Source organism: Trachinotus anak, unplaced genomic scaffold, assembly GCF_046630095.1.
Source record: "Trachinotus anak isolate AG129_WGS33_773 ecotype Australia unplaced genomic scaffold, CSIRO_AGI_Tana_v1 ptg000007l, whole genome shotgun sequence".
NCBI classification, from domain to species: Eukaryota; Metazoa; Chordata; class Actinopteri; order Carangiformes; family Carangidae; genus Trachinotus; species Trachinotus anak.
In genome coordinates this window covers 3,111,441-3,130,873 of record NW_027273858.1, presented here as the reverse complement: position 1 = coordinate 3,130,873, position 19,433 = coordinate 3,111,441, and the positions used below count along the sequence as shown (strand labels likewise).

Below are 19,433 nucleotides of genomic sequence, written 5' to 3'. Positions count from 1 at the left end.
CCATTGATGTGAAGATGCTCTCCGTGACATCAGTGTGTCTGACAACAATAAGTTACCATCTGCGCTCCATGTTTCCTCTAAACAAGACGGTGTCTCCGTTTCATAGCGCAAGTGTAACAGTTGTATTTCTTGCATCAGATTTTTGTGAGCCACTTACTGTGTGTGTGTGTTTTTACCAATGGAAAAACTCTCAGAAACTTCAGGGACAATCAGGAATCTGGGAAACTGAGGCATCAGAACCTGTCATGTTTTTTTCCTTTACTCTGTGTCGGTGGATGTTTTTGTTTATTTGTCTTAAGACAAAATACAAAAGGAAATACAAAATACAGTGTAATCATCTGGAGCTGCAGCGATTCGCCTTTTGGTTTTAGAATTTATTATTCAAACTATTTGTTGTTTTACATTTTCTGTTATTTTATTCACAAAATGGTTTATCAATTAATTGGGGAGACAATCTGCAGATTGATTAATAGTGAAAATGATTATCAGTTACAGCCCAACGTTCATCCATCCCAGACTGTCTCTGTCCTCTCCGTATTTACATTACTGTAAAATAATCCGTCCCTCTCTTTCTTTCTCACACTTGCTCACCCCGTCGTGTGTGTGTGTGTGTGTGTGTGTGTGAGATTAACACAGCCAGAAAGTAATTGAAACCTGTGCGGTTCCACTGGGGGAACCGTCTGTGATTAATCAGAGAGAGCAGGAGAGACAAAGCCGACACTGTGACTGACTGACTGAAAAAGAAAATATCACCAATGTGTTTAAGTTATCACTGAAGGTGCAAACTCCTCATCCCTCACTGTAGCCACACAGTGTCTCCACCATCTAGTGGCTACATGGCGTAAGTGCAGCTTGTGCTTGTTTGTAGGGTCACACATTTTCAGTGCAGCTCATGCACAGAAGCTTGGTTCATTTTTATGAGGCTCTTTCAGACCCTCATACTTTTCTGTCACACTAATGTCTGTTATATCACATAACTGTTTTGTATATTTTGTGTGTGTGTGTGTGTGTGTGTGTGTGCAGTTGCAGCAGACTCCACCGAGAATGAGGAGCGTGTGTTTCGGCAGCGGATGCGTCCCAGGAAGCGTCAGGGCGCCGTCCGCCGGAGGGTCCACCAGGTCAACGGACACAAGTTCATGGCCACCTACCTGAGACAGCCCACATACTGCTCCCACTGCAGGGACTTCATCTGGTGAGGACACACACTCCTACCTCTACACACACACTGACTCAGTGAAGCTTTGTCCACTAATTCATGAAAAAATTGAGATTTGTTGCACACATACAACAGTGAAAACATCTATTCACACTCAGATGTATAGAGGAGATAACAAGTTTGTTTACATGCACTTTCAGCTTCCTGCAGGTACCACACTGATTTTTACAACTTAGAAGCTCTAAGAAACTCTACAAGCTAGAAAAGCGACTAGATTTCTGTCTGAGAAACCTGGTTTCTTCTTCATGTAACAGTTTCTAACCATGTTTTTAACTTTAAGTGCATTAAACATTACATACATACACAAAGGCACTCTTCGGTCTGCAATAACCTTAAAAAATACCAGGCATGTGTAAATTGGTGAATAAATAGTGTGGTAGCGAGTTAGAAAAAATCATTTTATTGACCAGCTGCATGTAAACAGACATTTTAAACCAGGTTTTAAACGTGTCCTCTGGTTTCCTGCCTGAGCACAAACCTTGTTTACATGTGAACACGGCGGATGCTGTGAAGTGTGGAGTAATAAACAAAGGCAGCCGCGTTTGTTTCCATCCCAACAAACTGCCTCAGCATCACTCACATGGAAGCCATGTGGCCCCCGATGCTTGTTTTTTTTTAATGAAAAAAAACTGTGTGTGCCTTTTCAAAGTAAAACATTAGATTTTTATGTAGAAGTTTGAGAAAAATATGGGGGTTTTTTTCTGGTAACTGTACGTTAGACTTATTTAACCAGACAGAAGAGCATCAAATTAAAGGCACAAAGGTTGTCAGTAACAACTGAAACACATCTGCTGTTTATCTCCTCTCTGTAGGGGCGTCTTAGGAAAGCAGGGCTACCAGTGTCAAGGTGGGACATTTTTTTATTTATTTTTTTTTAAATTGCTGTTGCTTCTTTACATTCCTGTAGTCCAGTATGATGTGAAGATAAATAATTGTCAAGATTATCAACAGGAGGCACTTACAACACATAAGGCTGCCCTGTTAATGTCTTTCTTCTGTATTTTTGTGTGTGTGTGTGTGTGTGTGTGTGTGTGTGTGTGTGTGTGTGTGTGTGTGTGTGTGTGTGTGTGTGTGTGTGTGTTTGTGTGTGTGTGTTCCTCCCGCAGTGTGTACCTGTGTGGTCCATAAGCGCTGCCATGAGCTGATCATTACCAAATGTGCAGGGATGAAGAAGCAGGAGGACACAGTTGGAGAGGTACTGATCTGCAACTACAGGCCGTTTCTAATAGATACAACATGTTTATTTTTAATGCTTCACCTGGAACAAACACCAGCTGCAGTTAAATGAATGTCTGAATGTAATTTGTCACATCAATGATTCCAGTTTGAAAGATTAAATATAAATTAAATAAATATGGGCAGATTTACATTATAAAACTATCAATTAAGATCTTTCCAGCAGGTTATCAGTAGGATGTTATGTAGAGTATCACCTTATTTCCCACCAGATGCAATATTTTTCATAATATGTAACAATAACAATGTATCACAACAGACCAGACGTAAAGGAACTTGCTTAAAAAAAATCTCATATTTTTTGACTTTTACACCCTTCCCACTGTAATTGTGACTCATATAATCACAATATCTACCAAAATAATCATTTATCAATTATCAATTTTTTTTGTACTTCAGCATGTGACAAATAAAACTTTGGACTGCTGTTTAGTGGCAGCATCACTTATACCTGATTATGCATTATTAAAGAAAGCACAACAATATAATTATATTATTAAAGAAACCCCCACCTCCACCCTGCGATAATATGATATGTATATTGTGATACTAGCAGTGTGTGGATGGTATCGATACATTAAATGTTGGATATCATCCAGGCCTATTAGTATTAACATGTGCTCACTTTCCAGTAGGACCTGATGGCCTGTGATCAGAACTCCCTGTACACTTGTGGGATTAAAAGCTTTGCTTAAAGGGGACTTTGATGGGCGTCTGGGTGGTGTAGTTGTTGCACAGCTTTTCCTTTTTGTTTCCACCAGAGGATCTTTGTTGCATATAATTCCCATTCTCTCCCCTCTGCCCCTCATTTCCTGTCATCCCTCAACTGTCATCTATTAATAAAAAGCATAAATTACCAAAGAGAATGATGAAGAAACTTCATCATTGTGCTCGAAGGAACAACATTCACATTTCCACCTCCATTCTCCTGTAGAAGTGTCTCACTGTCCTTTTCTGTCTCTAACAGCCAGTCGGTTCCCAGAGGTTCAGTGTTAACGTGCCGCACAAGTTCAGCATCCACAACTTTAAAGTTCTCACCTTCTGCGACCACTGTGGGTCTCTGCTGTGGGGTCTGCTGCGACAGGGACTGCAGTGTAAAGGTCTGGACAGACACAGGGCTTCAGTCCATGTGAAGCAAATGTAGACAAACATACTGAAGTCGTAATCACAGCTGTGGTTGAGCTCACTTTCCCCGGCCTGTGCACGCTGACTCTCGCTCTTCCTCTGTGTGTGTGTGTGTGTGTGTGTGTGTGTGTCTCAGTTTGTAAAGTGAATGTACACAGGCGCTGTGAGAGTAATGTAGCTCCCAACTGTGGCGTGGACGCCAGGGGAATCGCTAAAGTCCTCTCTGACCTCGGAGTCACACCAGACAAGATCTCCAACAGCGCTCAGAGACGGAAAAAGGTGACTCACCCTCAAGAATTTAAATAGATCGGTAGCTGTGGCAGTTTTTTCTCCAGCAAACACAGTGGAGAAGAAAAACAGTAGAATTAAAGCTTAAACATCATTTCTAACTTTTAAAGTTCCTCTAAAGTTTTAAACTATGTAAAAATCCCACATAAAAAGTGGAAAAAAGCAGGACAAAGAGGAAACACCAGCCACATGTTTGAGCCTCAGTCAGAACCAGACTCAGATGAGGAGCCTGTCATGCTCCTAAATCAGAGACTAGCAGACGGATCAGAACAGTTTGCATAGTTAGCATCTTTTATTTGTTTATGTTGTTTGTTAGCTTGTAACTGGCAGTGGCTGACACAGTGTTAGGGGTTGTGCTAATAACTATTTTGCTCATGATATGTCTTGTAATACGTTAAATAAAATGCCATATAGAAGGTTTAACACTTGATTTTCATCAGAGGGGGGGCTTTAAATAAATCCAAATGAAACTTATCCTCTACACAGAGAAATCAGTTGTAAAAACAGAAACAGAAAAAAACTGTTTACATTTGTTTATCATCTTGACTTTGATCAGGAAAGTCAGGAGGGTTGGTGAGAAAGTTTTACAGAACAAGATGCTGATGTGTGGACAGTACGCAGAGAATTGATGATGATGATTATAGTGAAAATGGTAAAATTATTGATGAAGATGACAGTGATGTGTTGTGTGTGAACAGCTTCCTCAGGGTCAGGACCCCCAGCAGCAGATATCAGGGACGCCTCAGACAGAAGACGATCGGTCCAAGTCCGCCCCCACCTCCCCATGTGACCAGGGTAGGAGGAATTCTGACCAATCACACGCAGACTTTAAATTTCAAACGCATCACGCTCACCTTATCCTTTGTCTGTGTCCAGATGTGAAGGAGCTGGAGAACATCAGGAAGGCTCTGTCATTTGACCACCGCGGAGAGGAGCACAAAACGCACCCCATGTCCTCGCCCTCCTCTGTTGCCACGGTAACTGGGGACAGCCATGGAGGGACAGGCCGAGGAGGTGATGGAGGCGGCGTTGAAGTGGAGGCAGAAGGGAGCCGTGCAAACGGAGAGGTCAAAGGTCACAGCGCTCCGGAGGCTAAGAGGATGAACCTGCACGACTTTTTGTTCATCAAAGTTCTGGGAAAAGGAAGCTTTGGAAAGGTGAGTGTATGACCTTTGACCTTGGGTGAATAAAAGAAATGATGCACGAGACAATGGAGGAACAAACTGATCAAATGAGACACAGACAGGGAGGAAGAGAAGAGACCTTTCTGACGGTTGTGTGTCATGTGACCAGGTGATGTTGGCGGAGCTCAAAGGCAGCGACGAGGTCTACGCCGTGAAAGTGCTGAAGAAAGACGTGATCCTGCAGGACGACGACGTGGACTGCACCCTGACCGAGAAACGCATCCTGGCCCTGGCCAGAAAACATCCGTACCTGACGCAGCTGTTCTGCTGCTTCCAGACTAAAGTAGGAACTCACACCCACGCACACACACACACACACACACACACACAAACACACATGCAGACATACTTTGCACCTCCAGAGGGCAGCATCAGGCTATGTTTAAATCTGCAGCCTCCAGTTGAGCAGCTCACAGGTCCCACACACAAAAACATCCACACAGCTGGAAAAATCTTAAAATGCACTTTTACAAAATTATATTTGGCAGCAAAGTGAAGCTCAAAGGATACATTTAAAACTTCTAAGTGATGCCCTCAGATCTATTTTTAGTGAAAAGAGATTAAAAAAAGACCAAAATGATTCCAATATGAACATATAATGACTATTGTATGTACTGCAGAACAGAGTCGTTCTTCACTTTATAGTTTTAACATGAGAAGAACAACAGCTTTAAACTGCAGCCACTACTACAGCAGCACCAACTGCTCATACACTCCTCCAGTCAGACTATAAAGAAATATAATAACAGCAGTGTCTTTGGTGTCTGCAGTTGTACATGTTCGTGTCCATAAGGAAGTATGATTGAGCCTATTTAAGTTTGAATTCATTCATTTTCAAGCCATCAGTTAGCATCAGGCATCTCTGTGCATCTGTTCTTTAGAAATTATGAGATCTTTCAGTTTTAAGCAACAATGAAGGTGTTTACCATTCCTTCAAAAAGGTTCATGTTCACTTTCATTTTATTTTAAACCTGTAGTTGCCTTGGGTCAAGTCACATGAAAAAACTAATGTTTTTTTTTTTCCAGTTTATTGGACACTTTCAGCTCCTCAGGCAGATAAAAAAAAACCTATAATGACACAGTCTGTGAAGGAAAAAACACTTTTAGGTTGAACTCTTCACATTTGATGTTTTAACTGAGGCTGTAAGCTGTAGACCTGTAAACATTTCTACCAGAGAACCGCTGGTTTAAAAAAGAATTATATAAAATAATAAATAATAGATTTGTGCTTTTTGAAGAGATACTTTAAGCCTCTGGCTGCGTGGTGTGTAGAATGTATTGGTTTTTATTTCGCCACCCATGTGAAGTACCTGCCTCGCGGCTGCGTCATGTGATCTAGAGATTCAGCGTCTCCTAGTGAGTGAAAACAGACTTGTTGATGTCATTTTGACATCATACCAACCACAAGACATAAACTGACACATTTCACTATAGTTTTCTGTGTCTAAGCTGAATCTGAATATGACACAGACATGAAAAGATATTAATATATTCTTTAAACATTTTAGCTGCATGTAGAGACAGTGGTGTTTTAGAGATAGTTTGTCAAAAATAAATCAGAAATGAATTTATAATGAAAAGAAAACCAACGTTCAAGTATCCTGCAAACTGTACGTAGAGAGATGGCGCTAGCAGCAGTGACGCAGCAGACACACAGATGGTGTGAACACACACACAACGCAGCAGGCAGCGTGTTCCTGGTGTCAGTCACTTGCAACATGAAATAAATTAAAAAAAAAACAACAGAACTAGAAGATGTAAGGTCAAAGGTGAAATATGCCCCCAGCCATTAGGCACATTAAAGGTTTAACATGTCAAACTTCCGAGACCTCCAGTATAATCTTCTACAGCTCTCTATAACTGTAACTCAAATAAGAGAACACATCACACCCTCTCTTTATGTTCAGCTTCACACTGTTGGTCTCCAGCCTCTCTCTTCTGTACCTGGTGGTTAAACGCTGTAAAGTGAAAATGCTTTTAAACAGACTCAGATATTTCAGCTGTGGCAGGAAACTGTCGTCAGCTCAGAGGTTTGATGTGTTGAACCTTGAGAAAACAACAACTTCTACACTGGAGTCATTAGTGAAGCTCTGCTCCCCTTCACTTCCTGCTCTCTCCTTCACACTCTTCACACGACAGCTCTCCCAGACCTCTGTGTGTTTTGTCTATTGTATGTTGCATAACTGTTCCTGGCGGGAAATGTAGAGAGGCACTATACATATACATGTGCGTGTGTGTGTGTGCTTCCTCCAGCTTGACAACTTGCTGAAGGAACGGGTCACATATTGTGTTGCTGTGCCGAGTCCTTTCAGTGCAACTTGAGCCTGACGGTGCTCTGAAGGCAGCACAGGTGTTAACTTTTATCAGCCAGACCTCAACAAAACACGAGCTGCACAAGTTGTCAGCAAGATTTAAGGAGACCGACTGAGTGAAGCCTTCTACTTTGTGATCACTTTTGTCTGGAATCAACTGATGCAACACTGAGGTTTAGAGTTTTTCACCTTTAGATAAAGAATTTAAAGAAGTTTCTGAATCTAGAAAAAACAGGTAGATTCAGAGAAATGTTTGAGTTGCTTCTGGCCTTCACCTGTCTGAGCGGTGGATAAATGAATCCTGTGAAGAAACAGCATTCATGCATAGAAACCACCTTAAAGGTCCCGTAATGTATAGGAGTAGATGTCCATGACTTATTTGATTATAAAGCAGGTCTAGGTTCTATATTAATACCATGAAAGTATCAAAGCCTCAGTCCACAGAGAAATACTCACTTCCTGTATTCAGAAAGTAAAACGGCTTAAAACGAGCCATCTGGACTTCTGTAACTTTGTGATGTCACAACAAAGCAGTCACCACTCTCAGACATGTCCCAAGCCCCGCCCACCTGGACCCACCTTCCAACCTTGCAGGATTTGGTTTCTCTGAGTGTTTGCCTGAAATCTGCTGTATTTGATCACTCAAAAAACAGTCAGCCAATCAGAAGAGAGACTCAGAATCTCTTTTTACCGATTAGCTCACCTAGCTGTTGTCATTGGAGAGAAGCCTGAGAGAGGAGATGTGAAACAAATATATCTTCTTATGGATATCAACACTTCAAATAAAGCACAATGTCCTTTAAAATGGTAACTCAATGTGTTCTATAGAAATCTGCATCAAACGATAAACAGTGCTGTCCCTGGTCCGTCCCATCAGAAAACACACATTCTGGAAGGAGGTTTGGCATTTGTTTTGGATGACCTAGGTTGAGTGGTTTTCATTGGTATTGGCAGGGTCCAGCTTTCCCATGTGGGGGTCAAATTACACACCTAGACCAAGAGTTTCATGGGAAATGATTTGAACACATACCGGACGTGATCTGGAAGAAAAACATTGTAATGCAGAAGCCAATATTTGACCATGAGCACAGTATTTAAGTGTTGTAGTGACACTGTTCAAAGTCTTTTGTGGTCTTCTTTATTAAAGCAATATGAAATGAAATATCTTGAAGAGAAGTGGAGGTGTCAGATTCAGCCCTAAAGTTTTATTTTGAAATGCAAAGAACTGCATGATCGGGGTCCAATCATATCCAGTCTTGTTTGAAGACACAAACCTTTTTGTGAGAAGTGATGAATTGTTTTGGGAGCAAACAGGACACAACAGGTAACTATTAGTGAAAAAGACATGCAAAGATTAAAGGTCTCCTCCTGTTTTCTGCAGTGGATCAGTGGGATTTAGACACGAGGAGGAGGAGGAGGAGTTAACTGTGGCTAAACAGGACATTTTGTGAGCTGCATCTTTTGTTTATTTTCTCATAATGCTCTGAGTCCAGTGGTGGCGTCTCCTGTTCCATTTATTTATTCCTGTTAGTTTCCTTCAAAGCAAACACAAACATGTGCAGGATGGGGAGAGAGAGAGAGAGAGAGAGAGAGAGAGAGAGAGAGAGAGAGAGAGAGAGAGAGAGAGAGAGAGAGAGAGAGAGAGAGAGAGAGAGAGAGAAACTGTGTCCTCAGATACAGTTTTATTTTGTGATCTTTTTAGCTTCATTATTTTTAGCTTCTTTTGTTTGTCTTATTTCTCTCCATAAGCCTGTCTGGTACACACACACACACACACACACAAACACACACACACACACACAGGCAGTCAGAGGTGATTGTGATCGTGTTCTTGGACAAAACAAAGGGACTGTGACTCTTACATAAATGCTTTGATCCTTATCAGAGACATGATGTGTATTCCATATGCTGTGTGACCCCGCCCTCACCCCCCGCCCCCCACCCTCACATCGGGGTGAGGGCAGTCCCGATGTGATCACAGTAAACAAACTGATATATATGTACTATGTACAGTATACATCACACACACAGAGGTCAACAGGGGTGTCACATTTCACCTCTTATATAGTGTTGATGTCATATTAGTCCAACAAATATTTGTCCAACGTGGACAGAGCTTCTTCAGCTCCTCACCCATTTTAACCAGGGGCAGTGAACACACCACCCTCCCTCCATCCTCACTCTAACAAACCTTAATCTGAGCCTGAGGTGACATCTTCACACGTCATGTTTCGTCCAACAGAACCGAAGGACATGCAGTTTACTTGTGTGTAAGAATCAAGAATGTTTGACTTTCAGCTTCACAATTGACTTAAATGATTAATCGATCATCAAACAGTTGTTAATGAGGGCAAGTTGACTGATTTCCATTAAAATTTATTGATTCATTTTCCGCAAATGTATTAACCGATTAACTGACGAACTATCGCAGCTCACTGTCAGCACCTCGTGCTCCAGGTCTCCTGTGAGGAATCACAGAGATGTACAGAAAAATAGATACAAAGGTGAAAGATGCATAATGTCACCAGGCTGTTTCTCTGTTTGGATCAGTTTCTGTCTAATCAGATTCTGCATTCAGTGCAGCTGCATTTTTACCTCCCTCCCGACTGGTTGTGCACTGAACAACCCTGACACCCATTTCATATTTTCATCTGTCGTCTCTCCTCCTTTTCTCTTTTTCTCTCATTCGTTCAGTCGCTCCTGTGAGTCTCCTCAGGGGTTAATGTACTGAACCTGCAGACGTCTGTGTCCAGACATGTTGTGTTGTCAGAGTACACCTTTGCATTGTACACACACATACACCCGCCTTCAGGTGGTTATGTCAGTGTTAACTTTTAAAACACAGCAGTTCTTAAAATATATTAAAAAATAAAAATGTTAAATTCTACTCAAGTAATAAAAGCAGCTACAGCTTTCCCCTCTTTATGACGTATTCTCTCATTTGTTGGGTATTATTTATTTTTTTACCATAAATGTTATTTAGGATTTTTTTGTTTCTTAATATTCTTATTATTATTTTTGTTGTTACTTTTTTTAGTATCCCTATCGTTGAAGAAGCCGTTTGTTGGACTGTGACATCATTATACTTACAAAAAAAGTTTTTGTACTTTTCGTGACCTATGTTCTACCTCACCTCCTCCCTCCCCTCCTCCCTCCTCCCTCCCGTTCTTCTTAATCGACTGTGGGATCGCAGCCGTGTTCCCTTATCGGCCTAATTACCGCCGAGAAATGTAAATAACATTATACAACAGTAGCGCCGGGGCCTCACTCCGCTCTGCACACAGAGGCTGAGCGGAGAAGTGTAAGGCAGGGGGAAGAAGTGAATGAGGAAATGGAGAAAGAGAGAGAAGAGATGCAGGAGGATGAGGAGAGGGTTAAGAAAAACAGGGAAAGCTGGTTCTGGGCTGTGGATTGTCCGTATTTGTGATAATGAGGCAGCTGGTACAAAGAAAGGAAAGATGATAAAAAAGAGGAGAAGTAGAGGGTGAAAGGGTTCGGTTGAAAAAAAAACAAAAAACGAGTGAGGTAAGGAACAGGACAGATTACAGCGAGGAGCGAGTGGTTTTTGTAATGAGCTGTAATTGGTGAAGATCAGAGGCAGCCAGAAACCAGCCAGGTACATTAATGAAGCTTTGTTCTCCTCCACTGAGGACAGAGAGACACATGGACCCACACAGGAAGATAGAAAGACAGATAGAGAGGAAGACAGACACAGGCAGTGGTGCTCAGAGTCAGGACGGTCATACAGATGTGGTGGATGACTGGAAGCAGAGGTGGAGAGCCAGCTGTTACTGTCATGGCTGCGTGTGGATGTAGATTTTGTAGGTGTCAGGGTTTTACCATGAACCCATAAACTTAATTAGACCGTCTTTTTTTTAAGAAGGAAGAGATAAATGCAAAAGTGAAATTCAGTAAAATGATGAGTCACATGAACATGGATTAAAAATTAAGATTTATACAAGATTTTTATCACATATTCTATAAACTGATGGGTTCAGGGGCCAGCTCTGGTCTCTGCCTCCCACAGATCATTTTCTAAAGTCGTCTGTGCCTTTAAAATCAACGAGCTCTGCTCATGAGCTGGAAATAATCCACACAACACACGTCATCTTTGTTACAGAGGAATCCGAACTTTCACACAGGAATAGAAGAATGAATGTCCTTCTTTTCCTCTAACTTAGGGTTGTGACATAATTTACTGGTATGTGTGTGTGGTAGTGTTTCCCTGTGCTGGTCCTGGATCAGGTGTGAAGCAGTGAAATTATGTAAGTTACATGCATGAATACATAATTTGTACTACTCTCACAGTGATGCTTTCTGCTGGAACATCTGGCGGTCGCCATCCTTGAGCCTTGGAGCATCGTTTGTCTGCACTGTGACGTACCTTTGGACCAGGTGCTGAGGCTCAGGTGTGTGTTCCCTGATCCTGATGCTCAGTCAACTACACTAGAAGAAAGTCAGACTGTGCGTGAGTCCAGTCAGAGTCAAAGAGGCAGCGAACAACACACAACGAAACCAGTGGTAACCAGTATTATTGACTGGTTACCACTGGTTTCTTTGTGTGTCCAGACCTCCATGAGCTACTCTCTCATCTTTTTAATGCTGAAAGCTCCTCAGCCTCCACTTTGTGCTTTTGTACTTTGGACAGGGAGGACATTTTTACAGCTCTTCACTCCTTCACTGGGCTGTTTGAGGGTGTTGGGGGTCAGGATCAAGTTAGATTGAGGTGACAGAGAGTTTAAAGGCATTGCCAACTGTTATCCTGACCTCCGCTTGAAGTGGTCCTGTGGCGCTGCTCTTTATTGACTCCACCACAAGAGGTCACTTGTCAGGAAAACAAACAGTAAATATAATTTAGGTGATAAGGGTTGAACAAACAAACAGTGCTGTGCCTCTGTTGACAGCCTCAAATAAAAGTGAAAGTCTCGGATTACGAAATTTCAGTAAGTGAACATGTTGACCTTTGTTAAGGGTGAATCCACCTTCAAAAAGCACAAAACTTTGTGCCTTCCATCCACCTGTCCTCCATGTTCCCAGCCAGCACACACAGTCACGATGTGTAGACAGCGCACACACACACACACACGCACACACACACACACACACACGCACACACACACGCACACACACACACACGTGCACTAACAGCATCATCACACATACCCTGCACAGGACAGAAACACACCAGGCATCATCCACCTTTATTCTTAAAATCACACAGACACTAGCTCTCTCCACTTGACCATGTCTTTATAAGGAGCTGTCTTTCCTGGAAGTCGACTTCTCATGAAACAAATCAAGACAAACTACTCACATCCACAGCTGCTTTTTTTTTTTTTGTTAATGCAGTGCTTTAGTGTTTTTATGGGAACCAGGAGTAAGAAGATATTCTGTGGGAGAACCAGCAGCCCACAGCTCGCACTGAACTCCTGTCAGCCTGAGTGAAGAACGACAGTGAGGGTTGAATTTTGCATGCAAGAACAATTAACACACACACACACACACACACACACACACACACACACACACACACACTGTAGGCACATGCAGGCTGCCCGGCCAAATATGTGTCAGTCTTTAGCAGTGGAGAGTTGGTTTTTTTTTAAAAACTACAGTCATTAGTGGAGATGTGTTTGCTGTTCTTGGGATGTGGTTCAGGCATGCACACACACTTTTGTAATGCTATACTTTGGAGGACCTTCATTGACATAATGCATTCCTTATCCCTCTAACCTTAACCAAGACCTGGACTTGCCTAAACCTGGCAGGTCAGGAAAAATTCCTAGAAATCACTTATATGGGTTGATCTGGAGGAGGTGATGATGTATTCTTTACTTTGATTGTATTGTTGTATTAGACTGTGTATGTTTAGCTAGGTTTACCTGAACATCCTGGACTGTAACTGGGGACATTAAAAATGCAGTAATCGCAGGAACTGGGACTTCCTCCTTGCAATAAAGTATTTTTGTGCACGATTACATTTCCCCATATCACTGCTTTATATGCATCATTTGTAAAGGAAGTTTTGAGCAGCTGCTTTGGTCCATTCTCCATGTAAACAAGTGCGTTGAAAGTGGTTCCAGTTGGGAGCAGGTTCTTGACTCCGCCCACTCATTCTGGACGACTTACACATACGTTTAGTTTGTACCTGTCGGACGGTGAGCGGCTGTTCGGCTTTACGAGACAAGCTCAACTTAACTGTAGGAGTTTTTTAAGGACAAACATTGTTGATCTGGCTCCAGGGCCACACACAGACACACACACACACAGACACACACACCGACTCGCACAATACACTCTGTCGTCCAATTACAATCATTTCCTGCTGCTATCACCAGTGAGGGGAAAAAAGAAAAAGAAAGACCCCTCCTCTTAAAGGCAAAGTCCACACACATTGAAATGAACTTGAAAAAACAGATTAATTAATTTCTGGAGATTGATTCTCACATTCACAAAGAAACAAATGTGATAAAGCCTCTATCAAACATGGTGAAACAATAATCACGCAGTGTGAAGATCTGAATCACCCGGGCTCCGGGTTGTGGTGAATGAAATCGCTGAGTGCATCTTTACTGGGTCGGCTCTGTGTGGTAATGACCAGCGGCCAAACGGTAATGGCTCATAATGTTCCGAGGAAAATAGGGCAGCAATTCACTTTTTTGTTTTTGTACACGGACAAAAGTTCAAACTCCTCCTGCTCTTGTGTGTTTTTTTTTGTTCCCAGTTTTTGACTGATTTTGATGAGTGTGTTCACTGAAAGGAGTTCAGATTGTAAAGGTGAGGAGCTGCAGTCTGTGACATCTCAAACCAAACACACAAATTATATGTTGTTAAAGATTCAAGGTTGCACAACTGCAGATGTGGAAAAGCACATTTATTCAAGTACATTAAAATAACCTTCATTTTATCTGATTGAGATCTTATTTTGAAAGGAGCGCAGAAAAATATTTTTCTTTCTTTCTTTCCTTTCCCTCCTTCCTTTACTTCCTTTCCTTTTTTCTCTTTGCTTCCTTTTTCTTTTTTTACTCCTTACTAATTTCCTTGTTGCTTTTTCTTCCATTTTCCCTTCTCTCATACTCTATATTTTCTTTCATCCTTATTTCCTCCTTCCTTTCCCTCTTTCCTATGTTCTTTCCTTTCTGCATCAATTTCTTTTTCATCATTACTTTCTTACCTTCTTATTTACCTTCTTTCCTTTCCCATCTTTGTATGAAAACTATGGAGTATTCGGAGAATGAAATATCCAAATGTCCAGTAACATAAACCAACAGTGAATCTGTGTCTCTTCAGTATCTGAGCACTTTGACTTTAGACGTCACATCACATTGTCCCGCTGATACTTGTTCACGTAGGCAAAATCCTGAAAACAGTATTTTACTTATTTGGGGGATTACTTCATTGGAGTGTGTGTGTGTGTGTGTGTGTGTGTGTGTGTGTGTGTGTGTGTGTGTGTTTTAGACAGTGAAGACAGAACATATGAGTTAATGGCTTCAAGTTTACATAAGGTGCAAGTTGGGACTTGTTTGACATACATTACAGCAGGGTGGCATGGAGAGGACACAGACACACACACACACACACACACACACACACAAGCTAGATGTATGCACACAATGCTAAGATAACCATCAAGACATTGTCTGTGTTGGATTGTGGGTCATCTGGGTGTGTGCCTATAGAACATGGAATGAATGCATGTACAGTGTGTGTGTGTGTGTGTGTGTGTGCGAGCAGTGGGAAGCCAGTATCTGTACATTTGTAATTACACTCAGGAAATGTTTATTCATGTTTGATTGGGTGGGACCAGCCGGGACTCTGGGTACATTTAAACAAACTATTTCGACATCCTGTTTAAAGTCGCTTTCAGGAGGAGCAGAGAGAGAGAAAAAACTGGCTGAGGTGGACCGCCCTCTACTTATGTAAGACTCAATCCTGAGGCCCCTTTAAACTGATACCAGAGTTGACAGAAGGAGCCTGAGGTCAGCTTTAAAAACACTGAGAGTGAAAGCAGTCAGATCAGATGCCTCCAGCTGCTGTGGGTGAACAGCTGAATGAACTTTCAGGTCAAACACATCAGTTAGAAGCAGTGTTGTTCTATATGCAAGTAGGATAAATGGAAATGGCCACTATAAGGTTTACTACACCAAAAATACATTTTTGAGTATCACACACTGGCCCCTGTCGGCTTTAAAGATTGTCCTCAGTGATGCACCAGTATGATTTGGATTGGAACCAGTACTGCAGTTTAACGGGTGGATTGGGTACGGACCAGACGTGAGCAGTTCACATTAAATACACTTTCCTCATCACTTACTGTATGTATCAGGTGCATTCACCTGGCCTCTGTGTGATGCCTCTGTCTCTGGTCAGGTTTGTGTTAACAGCAGATTTATTGCACATCTGCATTCGTGGCATTAGAATAAAACGATCACCACATGGAGAAATACTCTGTTCAGTTTTTAGATGACAGTTTTTTGTTCACATATATTAAAGGTCCATATTGTATAAATGTAGATGTCCGCTTCTTTTTTGATTATAAAGCAGGTCTAGGTTCTATATTAATACTGTGAAAGTATCAAAGCCTCAGTCCACAGAGAAATGCACACAGCCTGTATTCAGAAACTGAGCCTTAAAAACAAGCCGTCAGGACTTCTGTATCTTTGTGATGTCACAACAAAGCAGTCACCACTCTCAGCCATGCCCCAAGCCCCGCCCACCTGGACCCACCATCCAACCTTGAAGGATTTGGTTTCTCTGAGTGTTTACCTGAAATCTGCCGTATTTTTATTCGATCATTCAGAAAACAGTCAGCCAATCAGCAGAGGGGCTCAGAGCCTCTCTGCTGATTGGCTCACCTGCTACAGGTCCAGAGAGAAGCCTGAGAGAGGAGATGTAAAACTACACTTAGATGGTTTTTGGTTCTCAAAACCACAAATATAAATTCTTATGGATATAAAATTCAAATATGGATATTCAAATTCAACACTGGAAAAGTGTAAAATATGGGACCTTTAAAAATCTACACTGTACCTATCACATTTAATTGTGGTTAAATTTTGCACCTTAGATGAAACTTCTAACATATAATAATGCAAGAGACAAAAGGAAATCAGGGTTATGACTTCACCAATCCTGTGGTTTCTGTTTACCATGAGTCACCCTCTATTTAATTGTTTTAAACAGAGGAATACAGGAAGAATACGCAGGATAACAGGAATATTTCCCCATTGCTGGTAATGTGAAAAAAGGACTGTTTGACTCATTATCATCACAATGGTTTCATGTTATCTGGAACTGCAGCTCCCATTTCTGATGAAAACAGTAATTGTTTTAGTAAATTCTTTTAAGATCTACCTACTATCCCCGAATTTTCTAAAATTCTGTGACTGAAGTGCATTTAAAACAAAAATACTTGTAGAAAATTTTCACCTGTTCACTAAGAAAAAGGATCACACCATTAAAGGTTCTAATGACACCGGCTGTTGATGATGGATGGATTTGAGAAGGAGAAGCCATCAAGTCCCAGAAAGTGTGAAGGGAAAGATCGAGGGAACCATGAAGCAGGCAGGCGGAGAGTGGGTTGAACTGAGGCTGAAACTTTGGATTTTACCTTTTTAGTCTCAGCTCAGTCGAAGGATTATATTCACCTTTACACACTGAATGTAAAGCAAAGTTAAAAAAAAGGCTATTTTTAATATTTCTAAAAATGAAAAGCTGCCGTGATCAATGATTTTCTCACATGCTAAATGTAAAATCAGAATCTTGAAATGAACAGGTACAGCTATGAGACGCAGCCTTTTGAATCACTGTCCATTTCTTTGATTCGATCAACAATTTAGATTTGGTCACCAGACTGTGAGATGCAGTTAAAAGGACAAAGTGAAATGCACATATTCTCAGGTATTGTGTCGTTCAGTCTTTGTTTTACAAACCCTGTATACACCTCACAACAAGTGGGCTTCCCTTAAGGTGGTGTAAACACACTGAGGCCTCAGATCTGTGAACATACACACACATATGGTCCATACATACACACTGTTTGTCACCTTAACCTCGAACCCTGAGGGCTCACACAATGGCTCTGAGGGACTCCTCCTCATGGGTTCTTATATACAGAGCTATTTATATCACACTCCCCCAAACACACTCTCTCTCTCTCTCTCTCTCTCTCTCATTTCCTATATGAAGAGAGTGAGCTGGAATTCAGGAAGGGGTTCATTTTTCCTCTGAGCCCACTTCCAGTACCAAGAGAATAGAGCGAGGAAGGCGCGGGATAGAGTGTGTGTTGTTTGAGTGTATGTGTCACAGGAAGGGGTCCAGTGGGAATGGAGACAATCACTGTTGGTCACATGGTCATGATTTTTGTGTTTTTCTTACTGACTGTTTATGTTAAGTTATTAAATGTGGCTTAAATTTATACTTGAATTTATAGAGTCTTTAGTTTGTCTCAGTGGTAGTGATATGGACAAAATTAATACTGTACTCGAGTGTTAATAGTGTTTTACATGAACAAAATTTTACAGTTTTCAAAACCCACATACAAACAAGTGTGTAAGCTCTCAAAATAATTTTATTCTATGTAATTCATTAATAACTAACCCTGACCCATTCCAGGTGAGATCATTTACCACTATAATTATGTAGCTATGAAATTTATCTTTGAAATTAAGTAAGGTTTGAAAATGTTTTAGGTAATGAAAAATGCCCATCACAGTTTACCTGTAACATCTACTTGTGATAAATACACAACAAAGGGCTTTTGAAAAATGTGCAACGGAAAGGAGTCATTTGTAAGTTTTGCTATTGCTGCGTAGTCAACGTTAGCATGAACAGCTGTTTACTCACCAGTGTAGAAGAAAAATTGTGAGTTCAGCATAAAACTTCATTCCTTCTGAAGTTAGCATGCTAACCAGCTAGCTCTGGCCCTTCCCGGCCGTGTCATCACTTTCCAACACTGAGTCACTGTAGCGTCCGGTCTGCTCTGAAGAAGTAGCGGCTCAGAGGACGTATTACAACCTCTTGTCTTATGAACATAACAATGGCTGAAGCTCTTGGCAACACTGTTAAGGAAACAGCTGTTAATGCCAACGCTGGCTATGTAGCAATAGTGAAACTTACAAATAGCTCCTTTAAAATAAAGTGCTTCATTTGACAAAAATGAAATTGGCCTAAAAAGTGACGTACCTTGACTCTCGCTATTTCTTCTTCTTTTGTTTCCTCCAGTTAACATCTTAACAGTCTCAACCGTTATATATAATAAACTATCTCAACACATTGTACGACTGAACAGCTTTAACTCTTCCTTAATTCCTCCTCCAGTGCTGTAAAGGCGACAAAAGCTGTGCCAGTTAAAATAGAAACACTCAATAAACACACAGTCATTTGTAGATTTAGGTCCAGATAGACTGCATCTGGACATTTAAAGATTTCCCTGACAATCTTTCACTATAATTTGATCTTAAAAAAAAAAAAAAAAAAAAAAGCATGAAGGAAAATAATTGTTAGTTCCACCCTGTTCACATATCAATACTAGTCCAAATTCAATGATCCTTAAATCATCTGTGCAGCAGATGCTCAGATGCTGAGAGAAACTATGAGAAACTACCATTACTGAGCTCTGTGTGTTTGGGCTACAAAGGTGGAAAGCATACAGTCTTAATCAGGTGGTATTAGTTTGGCTTTCCCTGTGCATACTGTGTGGTCTCCCCTGAATTATGCACAGCTCCCCCATATGTCTATATTAAACACAGGCTGCAGGCCTGGGTGTTTGTTGCCATTAGATACCACTGCAGTTATACATCACATGCGGAGTGAGTGACTTTCTGTCTCCGTCTCTTCCTCCAGGACCGCTTGTTCTTCGTGATGGAGTACGTCAACGGGGGCGACTTGATGTTTCAGATCCAGCGATCGAGGAAGTTTGACGAGGCGAGGTCCCGGTTTTACGCTGCCGAGGTAACATCCGCCCTGATGTTCCTGCACCGGCACGGAGTCATCTACAGGTAACCACGCTAACAGTGTTAGCATCAAAACTTCAACGAGTCACCGTATATTATCCACTCAGGCCTCTATGGA

The 19,433-nt window shown here is 41.4% G+C and overlaps 1 protein-coding gene across 1 annotated transcript in view; it reads left to right on the top strand.

Moving 5' to 3' along the window:
* Positions 1–19,433, top strand: part of LOC139622577 (protein kinase C epsilon type-like) — a 76,512-nt gene that overhangs the window by 40,895 nt on the left and 16,184 nt on the right. Inside the window, exons 4-12 of the mRNA XM_071479956.1 lie at positions 1,024–1,192; positions 2,029–2,063; positions 2,323–2,411; positions 3,420–3,552; positions 3,714–3,856; positions 4,564–4,660; positions 4,742–5,022; positions 5,159–5,332; positions 19,206–19,360. Of these exons, the coding sequence (XP_071336057.1) occupies positions 1,024–1,192; positions 2,029–2,063; positions 2,323–2,411; positions 3,420–3,552; positions 3,714–3,856; positions 4,564–4,660; positions 4,742–5,022; positions 5,159–5,332; positions 19,206–19,360 (1,276 nt within the window). The remainder of the gene's footprint in view (positions 1–1,023; positions 1,193–2,028; positions 2,064–2,322; positions 2,412–3,419; positions 3,553–3,713; positions 3,857–4,563; positions 4,661–4,741; positions 5,023–5,158; positions 5,333–19,205; positions 19,361–19,433) is intronic.